General features: G+C 25.9%; 2 protein-coding genes across 2 annotated transcripts in view; both read left to right on the top strand.

Moving 5' to 3' along the window:
• Positions 1-168: 168 nt before the first annotated feature.
• LOC129976438 (uncharacterized) lies at positions 169-13,260 on the top strand. Its single transcript, XM_056090008.1, has 5 exons — positions 169-355; positions 3,615-3,846; positions 5,902-6,001; positions 8,199-8,221; positions 8,428-13,260. The coding sequence occupies exons 2-5, from the start codon at positions 3,651-3,653 to the stop codon at positions 8,973-8,975; spliced, it is 867 nt and encodes a 288-aa protein (XP_055945983.1). The 5' UTR covers positions 169-355; positions 3,615-3,650; the 3' UTR covers positions 8,976-13,260.
• A 3,908-nt stretch (positions 13,261-17,168) lies between these two features.
• The window catches only part of LOC129975109 (proteasome activator complex subunit 4-like), a 68,942-nt gene continuing 65,164 nt past the window's right edge, over positions 17,169-20,946 (top strand). The window contains exons 1-2 of the mRNA XM_056088043.1: positions 17,169-17,478; positions 20,525-20,665. Of these exons, the coding sequence (XP_055944018.1) occupies positions 17,288-17,478; positions 20,525-20,665 (332 nt within the window). The 5' untranslated portion in view covers positions 17,169-17,287. The remainder of the gene's footprint in view (positions 17,479-20,524; positions 20,666-20,946) is intronic.

Raw genomic sequence — 20,946 nt, 5'->3', positions numbered from 1 at the left:
TAAAACAAAAATTTCATCTTTCATATAGGCGGATGATGTTAAAACTAATTTTAAAAATGTAATTCTATAAAAACTGCATCCTAATCTAATTTTGTAATATTATGCTTCAAAAATAATTAGCAATTTTCATGAGGCTATCTTACTTCTACTTCCACTTTCATAAGGCTGTTACTTGTAATTTGTTTTGTTTTGGTATTTATGTGGGTTTTTGATTAACTTTTCAATTAAAAACGCAGAATTTCATTCACTAGAAATACTAGTGACATGATATTCTAAAATTGAAATTTATTTCTTCAAAATGACGAGTTCTTAAGAGCTCTCTTTTCAAGGATTTAATGCATACCATAAGTGACAGGTAAACGTTTGTTTCGTTTCTTAACAAATGTTCAAAAATTAGTTTTGTGTTTGTATGTAAGATTGTTATTTGCTGGAAAAGCGGCATTTATAGACATTCACATGTATATATTGGATAATAATATCTAATTTTTTACCCACTTAATGATATCGCATTTTTTAATGTTATAATTAAGAAATTCACATAAATATCTCACTTTTTTTTATTTTAATCATTTTCTTACGTTGAATATTTTGTACGTTTTAAAAATAAAAGTTAATTAGTTTCTCCAGTTATGTTCTTCATCATAAAAATTATCTTTTCATATATTTAATTGTTTCTTTATAATAATCATAAGAAATTTAGTTCCGATAGCTAGAAATTTTATTCTAAATATTTCGAAATCTAAATATGTTATTTTTTCTAATATCGTTTAAATGACTAATAATTAAAATCTTCGTTTTTTTAAGATTTTTTAATCTTTTTGGAATCAAAATATGCAGCTTTTTATTTTTTTTCAATATTGTTTAAATCACTAATAATTAAAATTTTTATTTGTTAAGATTTTTAAACTTTTGACAGGTGAAACATTTCTAAAATTAACTGGGATTTTTGTCTGCATCTATCATTGTGTTATACATTATGCTAATTCAAATTTAAAATTTAATTCATTTGGGAAATATAAAAATATTAAACTTGTATTATGAAAACAAAGATGTAAATTTGTTTCTTTTTTAAAACAAATCTTTATGAAATTATTGAAGTGATCAATAGAATTCTACATGGTAAAAAGAAATTTGTTATTTATTTTCAGTGGCCCAGAATCTGATGTAGCTCTTAAAAAATGTTTATATGAAAAAACATTATTTTAAGATTTTAATAGATTTTTTTATTTTAATATTTTTAATTGTCATTATTTTACTCTTAAATATTATTACTTTTAAATTACTGCTATTCCTATTTATTTGAATGATTTCTTCTATTTTAAATTTACAAAGAATTTTTATTTAATTATATCAATAAATTAAATAATCTTTTTATAATATTTTAAATTAACAAAAACTTGAAATTTTTTAAAAAATTTGATGATTTTTTTACTTCTGAAATGTACTTTTATTTAAAATTATACTACTAATAATTTATTTCAATACTGTCAATTAATATTTTTTCAGCTCTCATGTCTTTTTCTTCAACGCTTATTTTCTATAAGTTTTCCATTCTTAGTAATATATATATTTCTGTATGAATCAAGTATAAGCTTGTATTACTTAAATTGAAAATCTTAATTTGATCATGCTTCAAATATTAAATTATAGCTTTAATGTAATTTATCGGTGTGTATTTTATGTAGGTAGTATTGTTTATTAGAGAATTTTCTTTATTCCAGTATTTGCTGAAGATATTAATTTAAAAATTAATATAATTCAATTAGAGAAAAAATTATTGAAACTTAATATTTTTAATTGGTGTAAAATGAAGTGGAAGAACTTGTGATTTCATTATTAAAAATCAATGAAAAAATAATAATATATAATAAAAAATTTTAAATAATAAATAAGAATAAATTTTTCTATATCGGATGCTTTATTTTTAAGTTTAATTTAGATATCCATATATGAATGTCTGAAGTAGGATAAAATCAAAAAAGTTTTCAATGATTAAAAATTTATTAAATGAGATATAGAATGAAAATTTCAAATTCTAATAGCATTAGTAATTTGAAATTTCACCTGACAGTTGAAAAATTTCAAAGAGAAAACTAATTAACTAATTTTCTTTTTTAAAATATCTTTCAGGAATAAAAATAATGATTGAACAAGAAATTGCCTAATTTTCATCTTGAATACACATTTTTAGTGGGGGAAAAAAAGAAAAGAAAAAAATTCAGTTTATTCAGTTTCATGTTGTTATTATTGATTTATTTTTAAAATAACTGATTTGAAAATTTTATTATTTTTTAAAGAATTAAAATTTACCTTGTAATTTAGCAAATTTATTATAATGCTTTTGGCTGTACTTTACTATAATGTGTGTAATTTCTAATAAATTTCATTTGAATGTTTTAAATGTGTAGTGTGTAAAAATTCAGGCTTTTTTGGCAAGTTCACTACATTTGATAAAAAAAGAAAGAGAAATAAATGTTCTCCATGTATAGCAATCGAATGGTCATTGCAGTAAAAAATTAAAATGCTAATACATCTAGATTAGGAAGGAAAAAAATTATATATAAAAGTGTATTTTTTATAGTATCTTAAGTTGACTAAAATTTTTAATGTGAAACCAGACCAATAACATATCTGTTAGTCTTGTTACGTCTTCTGATATATTTCCATATATAAAAAGCCTTTGCCTTATTATATTGTTAGCAAATAGATTTTTTTTAAAATGAAAATTCAGTTATTGAAAATTGTATTAGTTTTTTTTATTTCACTATTAAAACCTGAATTATATTTTAACTATTTTTCTTTGTTGTAGGATTAAAAAATCTTTAAAACTTGCCCTTATTCTCAATCATAAAACTTTTTGAGTATTTTAATAACTGTCTTTATAACTAACAGAGCTAGCCAATTAATACTGTACATTCTTGTACCTATTAGTTCACTTGCATATGTAGCAACTGAGTAGAAGTCAGGGCTGTTATAAATTAACTTTTGTAATGAATGTCAACATTTAATCTATTAGACTTTTTTATATATTTTTTTATATTCAGTATGCTAATTCATTTTAGATAAATGAAATCTTAGGAACCAAACAGTATTTGTTTTTATAATCATTTCTCATTTTCCCCTTCTCGGACTGATATAGTTGCTCCCATAATTTGTTGATATAAGATCTTAATCAAGTACTTCTGCATAAACTATGTACCATTGGTAAACTTTAGCTTAGTTACTTGTTATTGGTGAGTATATAATCTCTATGATGAATATAACATCACTGAAGTTTTTTTTAATGATTAATTGCTGTCATGCAGTTAAAGCACAAATACCTATAATTAATACAGGAAAGCTATTGTTTATATCCTTATTTTTTTGGGGGGAAGGAATTTTTTAGTTAAAAGCTGATAACATGTCTTTTTTTTCCTCCTAATTATGGAATAGGTTTCTGACAGTACAATTTCATATAATTGTTTCTATTTAGGTATGGCTGCTGCTACGCCAATAATAAATTCTTATTTTTTCAATGGCATTTAAATTATAAACATAAAATTTACTTACAATTTTTTTAAACAAATTTTCCACCATTATTTAAAATGTTTTTCTCCTTTCTTGATGGGTTTTAGGGTTCTGCCCGTAGTAATTTATAGAAAATTGGCCAAATGATGGACTCCATCTCTGGAAGCTGGAGTGAAATTCTTGAAGAAATGCTTCCTCGAAATGAGTGTGACATCTGCATTCCTCCATTAGACATAGGACCACCTCCACCTCTACCAGCCAATTTTCAAGATAAAGCTATTTTATCTGGCAGTTGCAATGTCTGCAGTGTGCTTTCAGAAGTGGAGATGCGACCAATACGTAAGCTTTTTTTTAATAAACTTTATTTCTATGTTTATGCATGTTGAATTGTTAATTTATCTGTGTGCAATTTACAGATACATCTATAAGCTTTCACAAAATAAAACATGAAATCAGCTTTGAAGATTAACACATTTTATTTTAATTAATCTTTCAGAACTATATTACATTCATTTAAACATAATAGCAAGTAATATGCAAATACTTCTATGTGTGTAAATATTCTTATGTGTGATTTAACTTTCAGATACAAATACAATTATCAAAAAAAATTTAAATTGTTCTCTGTTTTAACAATTTTCTGTTCTTTTTTTTTTTTTTTTTTTTTTTCCTCCTCTATTACCATATATTTTTTAATATAAAGTAAGTGTGCATTTTCTTCTAAACTTTATCCAAAATTCAAAACTTGAACGTAAGTGAAAATAAATTAAAATTTTGAAAAAATTAATTCTGTTAACATTTAATTGTGTTGCCATGATTGCAAAAATATAGCAAGGTATTAAAATAGGTGGAATATTTCACAATCAAATTGCTCTAAAGTAAAATAATACCAGTCTCATTCTAGAACATGTTTTCCATTTATTTGTAATATCTATTGTATCTGAATGAGCCTTATTTTCTGTGCCATTTTATTTTTGTGAGAAATTTTAAGCTGCAGGTGACCAGGTTTACAGAAAATTCTAACAACATTTTAGCTTTTCAGCATTTCTCCATGATTAATAGCAGGTTCACATATTTTTCTTTGGTGATGACATACCAGCTATAGCAAATATTTTCAAAAATAAAACAATCCATTTTCACAAAAAGAATAAAACAAATAATTTTATTTAAAATTAATTTATCTTAAGCTTAAGGAATATTTACTATAAAAATAAAAAAAGATAAATATTCATTATGAAATATTATGTTGTGATTCATCACTTGCAGCTCGCTACTGGAAAGTATATACTATTTTTTAACAAGATTAACAGATTTGTATGTAATCTGACCCCCAAAATTCGGCTTTAAGAAAATTTCTAAAAATTATTGGCTCGTGCACAGAAATGTAGGTAATATATGATATAATATATTCCATACATTATAATATATATAAAATGCAATATTACTCTGGATTTTTATTCCTGATTTTAACATTTTTCTATTGCTTACACTGCTTCTTAAGATCTTTTCAGTTTTTCTTTATATGCTTACCAATATAAATGGTTTCCTGTAATTAACACTCTTCTATATTACCTCTTCTTATTACGCACCATCTCTTGTCTCTTAAAAAACATAAAAGTGAGATAATACTGTAATTAATTTTTCTGCATGAAAGTATTTTAACAATTAAAACTCTGTAGTTTAGATTTAATTTACATTTTCTTTCATAGTCATGATGCTTAATAAATCTAAAATGCCACACATTCAGAGTAAACCTATCCCAACCTCCCTGATTTAAATAAAAAAAAAAACCCTCTCCTTAATTATTTGATTATCAGATCCTGCCCAATCAACTTACTAGAGAAGTTACAACTTCAGGTTATAAGAAATTCTTAGGGCTGTATTTTTTTTTATTTGATAATAAAAAGCTGAGATAGGATTAAAGAAAATGCATGCATTTGCTTACAGATTAAATGTTTCTTTGAATCTACTGGATATCATATGATTGCTTGATAACAGTAAAATATTTCAATTTGTATTGTATATTGTTTTTTAGTTAATAATCTTGACAATAAATTTATTCCTTTCCTGGTTGCAATTTTTTTTTTATATTTGGCTTATTCTCTTTACTTTTTTTTATCAAGATTTTTAATATTTCATCATTTAAAATATCCAATTTTTATTTTTTTAAAGTATTTCATTAGCCAAATGTTTCCAGTTTTGAGGAATTTTATTTAATGTTGCTTTATCTAATCTGTTCTATCAATTTTGAAAGTTTTAATGAAAATAATAGTTTATTCTTATCATTATTAAAAAAGTGAATAGAAGTTATAATTCTCTCAATAGTGGTAATTCACTGATACATGAGAGTTTTGATTTTAGACTGATATTTTCTTAAAATTTTCCTCATTTCAGAGGTAACAGATGCTTCATTATTACCGGTTGCAGCAACATTTGTGGTTGGAATACTGTTTGTCTTCGTAACTGTAATAGTACTTCTTTTGAAGATCAAAAAGTAAGTTTATAATTTTTGAAATATTGCTCTGCTCTCTTTTTTGGCATTGAAATCTTCAAAATTTCCCAAACAAATAAGGCATTTACTAATTTTCTCTGATTTTTATCTTAAATTACATAATACTATGCATAATAAATAGAGAAATCTATCTTATTCGATGATGAAGTCATAGTCATACATTTTAAACTAAATTTGAATAAGAATTATGTAGTGCAGAGGAAAGACTCAAGCAGAGTGCTGTGATAAAATGTGCTTCTATTTATGAAACTTTGACAATAAATAATATTAGTATTAAAAAAAAGTGAAAATTTTTAAACTATAAATAATATTGGAAAAATAAAATCCCATACAAAGTGTCTCAACACTAAAGTTACAAATTTCTAGAGGACTAGGGTATACCTAGTTGACTCAGAATCACATAGCAATGATAGGTCAGAAATGCTAGCCATGACACAGTTGATAACATTCCATGTATTCAGAATTTCCTGCTTTTCCTAAGAGAATTTTCATTTCAACATAGCATAGTGAAATTCAATGATTATATCTAATGGTGTCAACAGATCTAAAATTTAAAGACAAAATGCCTATTTCATACAAAAGATTAAATAAATTCTTTTATAGTCAACTCAAAATGCATCATACTCTTTAATTAGAACATTGATAAAAAAATTTTGTTAAGCTATTCACTCCACATCTATTTATTCCCCATAAAAAAGTTAAGAATGAGCAAGTGGGTGTCAAATAATTTTCTTTTATTTAAAAAAGAAATAGTAAGGTTTTGATTATGTCTTAAGTCAAAATACGCATAAGCAAAGAGAAGGAATAAATTTTTCTACATATGAACTGTTCAGAGTGGAGTAAAATTTTGTGTCTTTTAGTATTAGTTATGATGTCAATGCCACATTCATGGTCTATTCACTTGAACTCAATGATCATAGATTATTGAGTCTTGTTGTAGAATACTGAAATGAAGATTAACTTAAGAAACAATTAAAAATTTTGTATGTGCTACACCATCTACTATGTCGAACAAGCATTTTTGACCACACATTGCTGTAATTCCAAGTTGTCTTGGTAATTGTTATTCCTACTCATTCTGTAAATTTTTTTTAATCTGGTGCTGAGACACAATTGTTTGATATTGGTACTTTGTGACCATAGGCAGTGTACATTATAAGATCTCTCTTTTGATAATATGGTCTATTTATTTTCATATTTCTGCACATTTTTAACATGTTAATGACTTATTGTACTAAGTAATTTTTTTTTATTTTATTAACTTTTTGATTAGTTATTTGTTTTAATTTATATAACACGACTCCACTGACACGTTATTATTGAACCAAATATTTGGTTTTATTAGTATTAACCAAGATTTTATCTTTCATAGATTTTGTATTTTTAACAAACTTATTTATTTGGAAACTTGGAAAATGAAGTGCATGTGACCCCTTCCAGTCCATTAGCTACTTAGTTGAAAATATACTATTGTTGAGACACCCTGTATATTTTAATAATGTGATTTATCTTATAGTATATTCATGTTTAATATTTATTTCCATCATTTAAAGAATAAATTCAATTCATGAATTGAAGACCAAAAATGTATTGAGGGATTGATTAAGATTGTGCTACAGAATGAGAAAATGAAATATTTCCTGTTAATGTTTATTTATTTTATTTTTTTTCTAAAATAGTTTTTTAACAAGAAAAAAACCATGAATTGGAATTTTATGTCATCATAGAAAACATCCATATGCTTTAGTATTATTAAATATCTTTCCAATAAAATCAGTTTCATATATTTATTGACTTTCGACTATATAACTGAATGTGTCAAAATAAAAATAAGATAAATTATTTTACTTATTGTTTATTTTTCATTTTAGAATAATTATTAAAAGCAAATGGAAAAGGAATTATTATTTTTACTATTATTTAAAATTGCTAGAATGTTATTAAAAAAAATCGTATTAGAAGAAATGGACTACATTTATTTTTCATTAGAAAAATAAATGTAGAAAGAATTATAATTGAAAATTGTGAGAATTTTTTTTAATTACGCAGATATTTTTTAAGTTACTTTTTTATTAACAGTTATGAAAAGATTATATATATATATATAGTTCATTTCATTTTCAAATCATTTTTATGTGGGTTTTTGTTACTGAACTAATTAAACTTCATTTATTTTCAGATGTCAAGCATTTATGCCCCAAGGTTAGTACCAAAATATATATATATATATTTTTTTTAACTAAGTTGGTTTCAATTTGTTGGTAATTGGCATTTAACCTATTTTATTTATAATATATTTATCCATTTCTAGTTTATTCTGCATTATTTTTTACTGTGTTCATTTTATTATTTCTGCCCTTCCCTTCTTTGTGCTCTTTTACTGTATCTGGAAATACTTTATTTTACAGCTGTGTGCTGGATATTTCCACGTAATGTTCTTCCTCACACAGAGCTTGCTCCAAGTTCTCTCCCTAGTCCTTCTCCCAGTATGGAAAAATTGAAGGATTCAGGAAAACGTCAATGGCACATGTCCTCTCGCTCATTGCAATCTGAAAACATATATGAAGTCTGCTCTCCTCCTTCTCCAGATTCTCTGTATGAAGAAGTTGGACCTGGGCCAAGGTCAGAATGTAGCCCATATGGAGTTGTCATGGTAGAAAATTCATTCAATTCTAATATGAATAAGTCAAGACCCAGCTATGGCTCAGATTTGGCCCAAGATTGCTTGGCTGGATCTCGTTTCCAGCCTCATTTAATGCGCAACATCAATTTGCCGAATTCAAGATTTTCTACTTTTGGAGGTAGTGCGCATGGCTTTGTTAACCCTGTAGTTCAGGATGCACATGTAACTAGCTCGCAAACCTTGAGATCGAGTTTTCGACCTAGAAATTCACCTGGGCCTGGAGGTTATGTACAAAAACGGGAATTACCTCCAGTTCCTGGTGATAACTACTAGGAGAATGAAAGAGAGTATTGTTTTATTATTATTAATTAGTTTAAAATATATAGTATTTTGAAGTGGACAGCAAAAATAAAATTTATTTATTATCTCATTTGATCTGCTTAATATTTCATTAAAGATGGAGAAAAAAAAATCTTTCAACAATTTTTTTTCTTAAGTTATTCCAGTCAAACTTCACTATAAGGTTTCCAAAGAAATGAATTACAATTCATTATTACCGGAAAATGGTGAAATTAAATCATAATTATCTACAAATAGTTGTATTTAATAATATTTTCTTGAAAAATCTCTGTTTATGTTTAATGCAATGTTTTTAATACAGTTTGCTCCTTTTCAGTTTCATATTAATATAGTAATTATATTTTATATAATAAGTACAAATAATGTGGCCGTACCTTTTCTTCAAAATATATGTAATTTATAAAAGAATGAATGCTACATGAATTTGTCATTTATACTTTGAAGGTTTTAAATGTTTTGGTAGTGAATTTAAAAATGAGTGAGAAAAAAGTTCAACTTAAACTTGAAAAGATGAATCTGTTTTCTATAAATAGTAATGGTTTGAATTTTTTTGAAGCATATGCTGAGTATTCTAAAAGTAATAAAATTAAATATTTACTCAAAGTATTGGTAAATATAAGTTTTTAGAATATCATGCAAAAAAAAAAATGGAACGACTAAAAATAATACGGATTAATTATGTTCAAAATTTACTGTAATTGGGGTTTGACTGAAATTTTTATAATAATATGGTCTTATTTTTATGACAATTTATTTCAGATTTCATATTTATATAGTTGCATCAGCATCTTTGACTGTGTTAGAATTTGTTATATATTTTTATGTATAGATGTTCCTTTATAATCTCATTTTATATTTGTGCTGACTTTATTGTAAGTTTATTTATTTTTCTATATGTATGTTATTACTATTTTCTTTTTTTATGTGTGGTGAGTACTTAAAAGGTTTTTACACTAAACGAGATATCTGCTTAGTTGAATGGCACATGTAATGAATACATGTTAAACAATAAAAATAAAAATTAGTGATTGCAGTTAATGAAATCTGTATGCTCAAATTTCGCTATTGTGAATATACACTTTTTCTATGCAAATTAGGATTTTTTATGCATATGTATATGTTGATGCATAAAAATGAAAACTACATATTTTGCCTTAAAAGTCTTGATGTCAGCAGTGTGCAATATGTTTATATTTTGTGACAATTTTCATTAATAAGAGAAAGAATGGAAGATTTACTTCTATCAGATACGAAAAAAATTATTTCCGTAGTTTTTATACTTTTATTGTGAAATTAATTATAAGCTGTGTACTTTGAGATTATTCATATTGTGTCTTAAATTATTTTTGGTGAATATTAAACTGAATAATATAGACACATATTCTCTGAATCTGTTAATGAAAAGTTTCTGCTTGGCAAGAGACGACATTTCTTTTAATTACATCTTTGTAATTTTATTTGTGAAATTATAACCATGTTTGATATCTTTAAAATATTTGAAGATTTATTAAGTTAATACAATAAATTTTGATAATTCAATAAATTTTTGATTGCATAATTTTCACTTAGAAAATTTTTTATACGATGTGGTGGTTATATTTTGAAATGCAATTGATTTGAATTGCTTTTAACCAAAGTCTATGCTTTTTTTTTTTAATTTGCTTTTAAAATAAAATATTTTCTTTTCTTTTTCTTATAGATTTTGTTTTGCATATCCTCATATAATTTCATTTGAAATTGGGATATGCATTTTATATATTTAATAAAACTTTTTTTTAAGTTTAATTAATACTGATATATTTCAGAATTTTATTTTATGTTTCATTCTTTTTCTCCCACCTTTTTAACACCATACAGAAATTATTGCATTTAAATACATTTTGACATTTTCAAAATGTCAAAATAAAGTGAGTTGCATAAAACAGGTTAAACATTTTTGTAAGAAATAAATTATAATTGCTGTTTGTGAAATGATTTTCTAGTTGCTCAAACTGCATTGTTTATCCCGCCTTATTTAACTATGCAATTTTAATAACACATATTTCTATTAGAAATATTTATGGTACTTGCATTTGTATGCAACCAATACTTAAGACATATACAATGACACTGGTTAGCACCAGAAACATGATTTATTTTTGTAGTTTAATACTTATTTTACTTGTTACTATATGCTACTAACAGAATGGTTAATATTTTATTGTTATATATATAACAAGTGGCTTTCATATTTAACGGTAATTTTCTGGATAATTTCAATTTTTTTTTTTTTTTAATGAATGTTAGAAAATAATAGGTTGCTTTGTGATGATTGTAAGTGTTGTATTTTTTTTAAAACATTGCCTTTTGTCTAAACAATTTTGTAAAAATTTGTGATTGATACTTATTTAAACTATGCAATTTTACAACAATGAACTGAATTTTCTTCTTAGAAATAAAAAAATGTTAAATATATAGTAAATGATGTTATTGTCCTGTATTTTACCTGATATGTTGTAGAGTTATTTTTATGTTTTTGCCATTTAAGTGTTTAATTTTACTTTCATTTCCTAGCTTAATGTTGAATGTTTTTAATTGTTATTTATTAATATATACTACACTAGCTTTGCAAACTTCTAAACATTTTTATTGACATTGAAGTTTATAGTAATCAATTTCAGTTTATGTATCAAAAATTGTAGCATTTGATGTATAGTATTTGATTAAATTAAAATGTCTGTTGTAAATGTCATGAAAAGTTTTTAAAATCTTTTTTGTAATATATGTCACAACTGCCATGCTGTTTGCTTTTGGATTCCAATGCATTTAATTAATTGTGCCAAACATTAAAAGTGAAGCAGTGAACATTGTTTTTCATTGCTGCTGTATAATTAATTAGATTTATAATCTTGTATTAAAAGGTATTATTTTGATTTTTGTAATTTTATGAAGTTCTGCAAGATACTGAATTAGCACAGTATAAAGCAGAAATTTACATCTGAAATCACAAAATTTTAAATGTGTTTGACTCTTTTGTCATCATTTTCACAATAAATTTTTTTATTGCTGCGATTTATCTTGCATGCAAATATGATTTTGACCTCATTATTATTGATTTGATATTATTTATTTCTAAATTGTGTTTTAAATTATAGAAGCTCTCTCTTTCCTATTAAGAGTGTTATTAGATGTCAGGTTTATGCATTTGTAGAAATGAGATCTTTGTCATTAAATGTGTGCTTTGATATTGGTAAAGTCTGTAGATTAGTATATCCAATATGTAGTTAACGCATAATGCTTTTATATCTAAAATAGATTTTTAGAATGCAGTTTTATCACATTACTCCAAATTCAATTAATATTTAAAAATGAATTCCCATTTTCTGCATATAAAAGCCATATATGTATATATATTCCAAATTATTAGTTATGCTATTTTTGAAACAATTACTTTGGGAAAAAAAAATATTACTTTTTAATTATTTGTTTTTATTACAATCAATTGTGCTTTCATTTTCAAAAAGCACCTTATCTTTATCAACAATATATTTATCCCCATTTTATTTGAAACAGTTTAGTGATTGAAGATCTACATTCAGTTTACAATAAATCTTATTAAAATAAAATAGTTATAAACAAATCATATAACTGTTTATACTGAATTTCTGTTTTATATAAATTTAATTGTCAGAGTGTAAAGATATTACTCTTGCTGCCAAATAAAGTGTTAAATGAATTATCGCGTTTTATCAAAAACGGGTCATTTTACTTTGAAAATAGTTATTCTAATTTACTAATTCCTAATTTGCTTTATAACGTTTATTTTTAAAAATATTTTCATTTAGTATAGTCAATTTTATATTATGTTTTTGTTTGGAAACATTCTGTCAATAATATTTTTATATTTTCTTTATGGCAAAATGCTAGCAAGTTATATATTTCTAAAAATTCTACATAAAAGTTTCTTTTTAATTGATTCACTGTAAAGGGTTTACTGTTTTTATTATTGTGTATTTTGTAAATATTTATTTTTATATAATTACTTTTTGAAGTTGTTGTTTTGTATTTTATTGATTGCTGCTTCTGCACTGGAGCTGAGGTTTCCACCTGTAGTTATCTATGCAATGTATTTCTGGTGACATTATAAAAGCCAAATAATCTAGTCAATTTTTTTTAGTGCTTGGTGTCCTAACTATTGTAAATGCTTGCATGTTTATTCTTTGTCACTTTTCACTACTTATGCTGTATTTTTATGATAAATAAAATAGATAGAAGCTAACTGTTTATTAGTGATATTTTCTTCTGAAACTTATTCCTAATTTATTAAATCATTGTGTTAAGAATTCTATATCAGTTATAGCATTCTGCTAGTGCAGTCATAGATCCCAGCTTGTTTCTGATTCATTGGTTTTATTTTAACTGATCCATAACATGAAAGATTTGTTAACGTATTCTAAAACCCTCCGCGTTTTTGTACATTCTTTAGCATGGGTTTAATTCGTCAAAATAGGTGTGAGAGGGAAGATGAAAGGAGGGGATGTTTACATTTCATGATAAAGTAAACTCGGATTACTCGTGGGTTTATGAGGCAGTGAACACTGCAAATAACTCGTAATACTGTTGGGGGAAGAAAAAAATACTAATACAGAGTAAAATATTTCAGAGCAATTTTTTTACAATAAGGGCATAAACATTAAATTATCAGTACTCACATTTTTAAAAAAAAATGCTTCGTTTCAGTAAAATAAATATTATTATATTAGTTGCAGTTTAATCATTTCCACTTTAATTTAAAACATAAATTCTACGGGAGCTAACAGAAAATTAGAGATATACATATTACGTTATGGCTGAAGGTCTTTATAATATTACGAGTAAATTATATGTCTATTAAAATTTGAAGTTTTAAAATATTTTAATGAAGAATGAAAAATATTTTAATGAATTATAAGAAGCTATTAAAATGGGAGTTCCATAAAATATTTAATTATTAAAATGTTAACGTGCATTAAGATTGGCGAACCGGCTGGCCGCGTAACGGATGCGGACTTGATTTAAATTATTTTTAGGTTAGTTTTATGCTTTTGTAATTAAATTGTATTTATGTTAGTCATATATTTTTTGTATATGCTTATAGTTTTAAGTACATCGTTTTTTGTAAGTAGTTTTTTTAACCTGTTTTCGACCGATTATTTTAAACGATTCTATTTATTTGCTTAGTGTTTCATGCATTTAACATTGTTAATTAATCGATCTGCTCGCAATGATCTGAGAAACTTTTGTTGACAACTTCTTGAGATATTACATAAATTAATAAATATATTCTTTAGTGCCCATAAGGTTTAAATGCTCAGTGTCTCTGTTTTCAGTAATCATATTATTAAAAAAAAAAATGCTTTGTTTCAGTAAAAAGCATTATTATATTAATTGCAGATTAATCATTTCCACTTTAATTTAAAGCATAAATTCTACGGGAGCTAACAGAAAATTAGAGAGATACATATTACGTTATGACTGAAAGCCTTTATAATATTATGAGTGAATTATATGACTATCAAAATTTGAAGTTTTGAAGTCATATAATGAAGAAGCTATTAAAGTAGGAATTGGATAAAATATTTAATTATTAAAATTTTAACGAGCATTAAGATTGGCGAACCGGCTGGTCGCCAAAGGCGGCTAGTGATGAATAAATGAAAGATTTCTGTTCTTAAAATTTGAGAATTTATTTTTTTTTACAAAATAATAATGATTTTTTTTAATGTTAAAATGCTTTGTTTTTTATGTTATGGAATTTTTTGACAATATTTTGAGATTAACAATGGTGAATAATCGAGATTTGACGCCATTAGAATATTTTATTTTCATTTAAAGAACTACTGTAAATATGGAACATCTTAAAAATATAATTTAATATTTTTTAGAATATTATTATTAATGATTTTTTTAGTAAAATATATTTTTATTGATATATATATATTTGCCACTTGAATTAGCCACATAACAGGGTGCGTAGCGTCATGAAAAGTCGTTAAAAAGTGCTTAAATTTGGAAACAATTTTTAAGCACCTTAGAAGTTCTTAATTTTGGAAAAAAACAGAGGTGGCGGTAGCAGGGGGGCAATTGCCCCCCTGTCGGCAGCCTCCTGCCCCCCCCCCTCCCCGTCTGTGAGAGATTGAAGGTTTCGTCGGCAAAAGCGTTCACCACTACAGGATAGTAGGGATGACGAATATTTTCAGAGCGGTTATTACGTAACCAATATCAAAAAGTCACAAATACAAGTGATCAATACTTTTCAAAAAGGGGTGTGATTCAAATCCTTGATACGATCTTACTGATGATATTTCGATTACAGGTTGTGGATCACGATAGAAAGTAACAATCGATACGATATCACTGAAATTTGCCGGAGAGGTGACTTTATTGGAAAGTAAGAATCGATACGATCTGTCCAATGGAAACACTCGAAAGAAATCTGTAATTGGATTGAAAAGTGAACGGACCGGATATTGGAATTATCGTATCGTATCATTGAATTGCATATCACTGAAATTTATCGGAGCGGTGATTTCACCGGAAAGTGCGAGGCTTCACTGGAAAGTGCGAAGTCACCGCTCCACTTTACGCGAGTGACCGATATTTGTATTTGATGATGCGCTATTCCTTACAGATCATTTTTAATTGCTCGTGACATGATTGACTTTGATTACATGTACTCTGCTTACTGCTGGCGCCATCTACTGGTCGAATATAGAACTAAAGTAAACATTTTAAAGAAATGACATATATTTTTAACTCATCTTTCCCAGAAAATGGTTCACTGTAATAAATAAATTAAATAAATAGTTTTGAGAAAAAAAAATTAAGAAGTAAGCTGGAACAGATAAATTAATTCAATTACGCGTTAATTAAATTAGTAAATTAAGTATTAATTACAATTAATAAATTTTATATTTAATATTAAGTAATAATTTTTAATTAAAAATATGATTGAAATAACAGATATTTGGAACGCATATTTAAAAATAACAATAGCAATATTATTTGTTATTCAAAAAATCGTGGATTATGCATCTCTAAGGCATAGTTTATGGTGAGCTTCGGTCTCAGCCCGATGCCTTTACAGATATGGTCGTAAATCTGCCATCTGATCCATTGTAGGACTACTCTCGCCTATGGACGTAATTCGAGAGCTTTCTGCAAATTGTCGGTAAAATGAAAGGTATCAAAGAACTCCAAAAAATCACAAGTGAGGGGTAAGGGAGTTAAAATGTGCCAGACTGAAAATGCACACAGCTCCTGTGAAATGAGAAACTCTCTGCTTATGACCAGAAAGTCCTGCTACAACAATGGGGGGGGGGCTTCGTGGTGAACGTGCGTCAGTATGTAAATGACTTCCCCTCTGCATGTCTGAATTCTTGTTTATTAGCTTTAATTGGACAGATGATATTTTCTTTCTATCATGATCCAGGACCAGTAATCTAAATATTATCAGTAACATGATATCAAGAATTTGAATCCTACCTCTCTTTGAAAAGTATTGATCACTATTTGTGACTCTTTAACATTGCTTACATAATAACCGTTCGTAAAATATTCGTCATCCCTAGCCAGAATAGAGTGATACAGTGAAACTTATTTGCATAAGAACAGGATATGGTACACATGTTTTTGGAAAGTACAGTTTGCTAGAACTGTCTATTTTTTCTCTGTTTCGGACCTTATGGATTTGAAGCCATCATTCATTTTTAATATTTAAAAAAAAAGAAAAAAAAAATCAGCTTCCAAACCACTGATTTATTCCTTTTGATAATCGGTGTAAAAAGGTTATTTTGCTTGCAATTAAAAAATAAAGCATGTGAATTTGATCACTAATTTTCTTTTCTTTTTTTCTTAGTTCTGGTACCTTTGGCTCTGGCTATATTCTTCATCTAATCTTCTGCTTATTTCTAATATTTTGTAGCTAACAAAAGTAAAAAAATGACAAAAAATTTCAAATGTGGAAAATATTTTCACGTCTTTTCTTGCGATTTGACTTTTTCTTTCCTTTTACCATCGTTAAACTGAAAGACTCCCGCCTTCCGATAATTCACTACATTTTAGTTGACTACTTTCAATTTCCTTTCATTCTTAAAATTGCTGCATCATTTTTGTTGTCGCTCAACTCGTTGTAAATTTTGACGTATCCAATGAATCTTCAAATTCAATGTGGATGCTTCCATGAGATAACTGAATCATTGTGTATTATGAAATAATATAAATGCGAGAACAAAAACAACTTTTATAATTCTTACTTAGATTTAAGAATGGATGAGTGCGCAGAGCAGCTTGATTTTATTCCTCAGAAGGAGTCAATTTATGATAAATATCTACCGTATGCCGATAAATTAAATGAAGAATCTCAAAAATATCTTGCCGAAATCAAAACAAACTTGGGAAAGTCTATACTCTGTCAAGAATTACGAGATATCTCATCATGGGCAAATCACTTTGCGAAGTAAGTACTTTACACTGTGTGAATTTTTTTTTCAGAAAATATTTTTTTAATTTAAAATTCTGTAATCGCTTAGATATAATTTAAAATTATTTTAAATTTCATTAAAAGTATTGTAAAAATCGAAAGAAATTTGACTTCGTAAAATGCTAAGAGCAATTTTATTCCTGTTAATATTTATTTTTAATTGAAAAAGATTCGAATGTTTTTTGCATTCCCAAGAACTGGTTTTCTTTAAAGAATAATTATATTTCTAATCTTTACCCTTATTGGGCCCCAGGTCTTTGACATGAACAGTGTTTGTCATACTTTGATTGTAACGATTAAATTTTTTGAAAAAACTAATAAATAACAGGAAATATACCAGGAATTTAAAAGAAAGGAAGTTATAATTAATTATAATTTAAATATCATTTCTGAGATATTTAAATTTGAAGCATTTTTTTCTTACTGTTTGCTTGATAGTTCTAAAAGTTGTGCAGTCAAATTTTTTGAAACACAATCCCTGTAATATAATTTTAGTTCATAATTTTTGATTAAGTGGTAGGGTGATTAACTTAACATGAAAATACAAAGAAAAATATTATGCAGTTTATTTTTATACTTGTTTATTTTGCATGTAACAAAACTCATATTTCCTTATTTTGTGAAATTTATTTTATTTTGTAACCTTTAACTATTAATTTGATTGCTATATCAAGATCTGTATCAAATATAATTATCCTAGTGGCTAATGTGTATGATATGATTCATAAACCTATGAAATAGAATGAATTAGAAGGTAGTAAAATTTATTTTGCATTTTTTCCCCCTTCTGACAGCAAAAGGTTATCCCTCATTTCTTTGCAAGTAAACATCTGCCAAGTGCAGGAGTAATGTCATTTATACATTGCATGCATTTCTAGCATCTGTTAAAAAAAAATTAAGATAATAAATATATACAAAATTGTGTTTGGCAGTTCTGTGCTCTGTAAGGGAATGTTCTTTGTTAGAAACATGTAATTGATTGTGTGTCCACTTACAAAATTTATTTTAATTAGAAGAAACTGTTAAAAAAAAGATAAAAGGATATATTGCATGTCGCTGAGTTGGTTAACTTTCATTTTTAATGGTAATTGATAAAAGTGGATAACAATTAAATTTTTTAGATGATGTTGCACATTTATGAATACATATGGTTGATCTGTTTATTTAAATATTTGTATTTATTGATTCATGATGGTTTTGCATTTTTTTTTTTACTTTTCAAGTTGCCTATAGTTGTAAGTTATTACAAATGGATAGAAATTTTTATTCAAAAATTTATTGTAAATATTGTAAAAAGCTTTGCATTATGTTATTTAAACAATTTAATCTTGTTTGGATAACTTGATATGGATAACATACACAGCAGCATTATCCAGCACTTTCCTGTACTTGTAATCTTTTGCTTAATAGACGAGTTTTAGTTGACTGATTATTTTAGTTGTAGACAAATTGTCTTTGATTGCAAATCATCAAAAAGATGGAGAACAAGTTCAATAAGTACAGAATGTATGAATTTCTATAGACTACAAAGAATATAAATCAGCTGTAGAATTTCAGTTTTAGGAAATATTTTGACTAATAATGTTATTATTCATAAAATTTCATGCTGTCTGTAGTTTTCATTTCATTTCATTTCTGCTACAAACTATCAAAATTTCTGTCATGGATTATTTGCATGGTGTATGATAAATTATATCCTTATATAAGGCATGGGGATTGAAATAGCTCTTGAAGACGCAAACTGGTCTAAGATAGAGTGGAAGCTAATTGTTGAAAATTGACATTGAGTAACTAAGATCTTTGGATAACCATACTCTATAAGCATTATACGATCAAATCGTAACAATATTTTAGCTATCTAGTGCTCAATCTGCATTAAAAAAAAATTGATTGTAAATTTCCATTGAGAAACCAAACACAAGATACATTAAAAAAAATGTAATTTAATAAGAACTTACTGCTGAGAGAAAAATCTTTCAATTATGATGACAAAATAATTATTAAAAAAAATGCTGAATAAAGAAAAACTTTTTATGGTGCTTCTTTGTTTTTTACTTTAAATCTGAAGGCACTTAATATACAATTACTCTTCAGATGATGAGATATTTGTAATTTATTATTATTATTATTCTACAAATTTATGATTTTGTTGAAAAATATTGGGTAACTTGTAGACATGTAACAAACTGATATTTAGATCTCAAGACTGAATTTGTTAATATGTTTTTTATATTTCATTTTAAAATGTAGAATTTTGTCTGAATTTCTAAACAATGATTATTCTAAAATTTATCCAACAGTTTCTAAATTAATTAAATGTAAAATGGCTAAAGAAATAAAATCATGAATTTTTCTTGAAATTTAATTCTTGAATTTATCATGAATTCTTCTTTACTTACACAAATATGATTGATATAAAAATTTATTATGAAAGAATGTTACATAATTGAAATGCTAAGAAAATAGAAGAAATATTAAAAACAGTATATATAATACATGTTTTGCTTACTATTAATTATTTTGTTTATAGTTGAACATTTTCGACTTTTATTCCGTTGACTGTTTTGTCATTCGCTTCACATGGCGACTTGGCTCGTGTTTGGTTCACAATTGGTGACATTTGCGCCCGGCTAATGGAAAAGTACCGTTAGCCGGGCGGCTTGCTTTGAAATTTAGTTGTATAAATAAACACTGGATGAAACAATATTAAGAGATAATTATTTATTATTATTTTTTTTTCTTCCATCTTTTCTATTATTCAAAACCTTTTGATATAATTCCTGTAATGTAACAATTTAAACTGCTGTTGTGTAAACAATTTAAGGTTTATTTTCTGTTAACATTAGTTTTGTAAAGATGTTCTTAGAAGAAAAGGAATGTTTCATTGGATTTTTTTTTTTTTTTTTTACTTGCAATATAGTTATAATAAACTTTATACATTTAATTATTTCATTTAAATTAATAAGTTTCTAATATGACTGTTTTAAACATTTAAAGTGTTTTTCTTACTTTTTTCTTACAGATATATTCGTTTATATGGAAGAAAATTTTCAAAAGAAGATCATATACATTTCATAAAAGTATTTTTTGAACTCATGATAGTTCCAGATATTGATCTTTATTTTGTTAAGAAGTGCTCAATGATTCTAAATTCTCTAATAAAGTAAGTTATTATTTAGTAAGATTTTTTTTTTTTTACTCTTTTCTGTAGAAATTTTTAGATATAAAAATAAAATTTTAAATAATATAACTGTTAGTGAAAAAAATGTTCGTTGTTTTTTACTCAAGCTTAAGAATTTTCCATAGGCTGAATCAGGACTGAATTTTAAAATTTAATGTAGAAAATTTTTTTATGTAATATTTTGGGTTATTTTTGATGATTTTTTCCCCCAAAATTTTCCTGTAGTATTGTTGCTAATGATTATTGAAAAAAAATCTGTTTGT

This window comes from Argiope bruennichi, chromosome 7, assembly GCF_947563725.1.
Source record: "Argiope bruennichi chromosome 7, qqArgBrue1.1, whole genome shotgun sequence".
NCBI lineage: Eukaryota > Metazoa > Arthropoda > Arachnida > Araneae > Araneidae > Argiope > Argiope bruennichi.
Note: the sequence above shows the minus strand (reverse complement) of the source record. Positions and strands in the feature narration are given on the sequence as shown.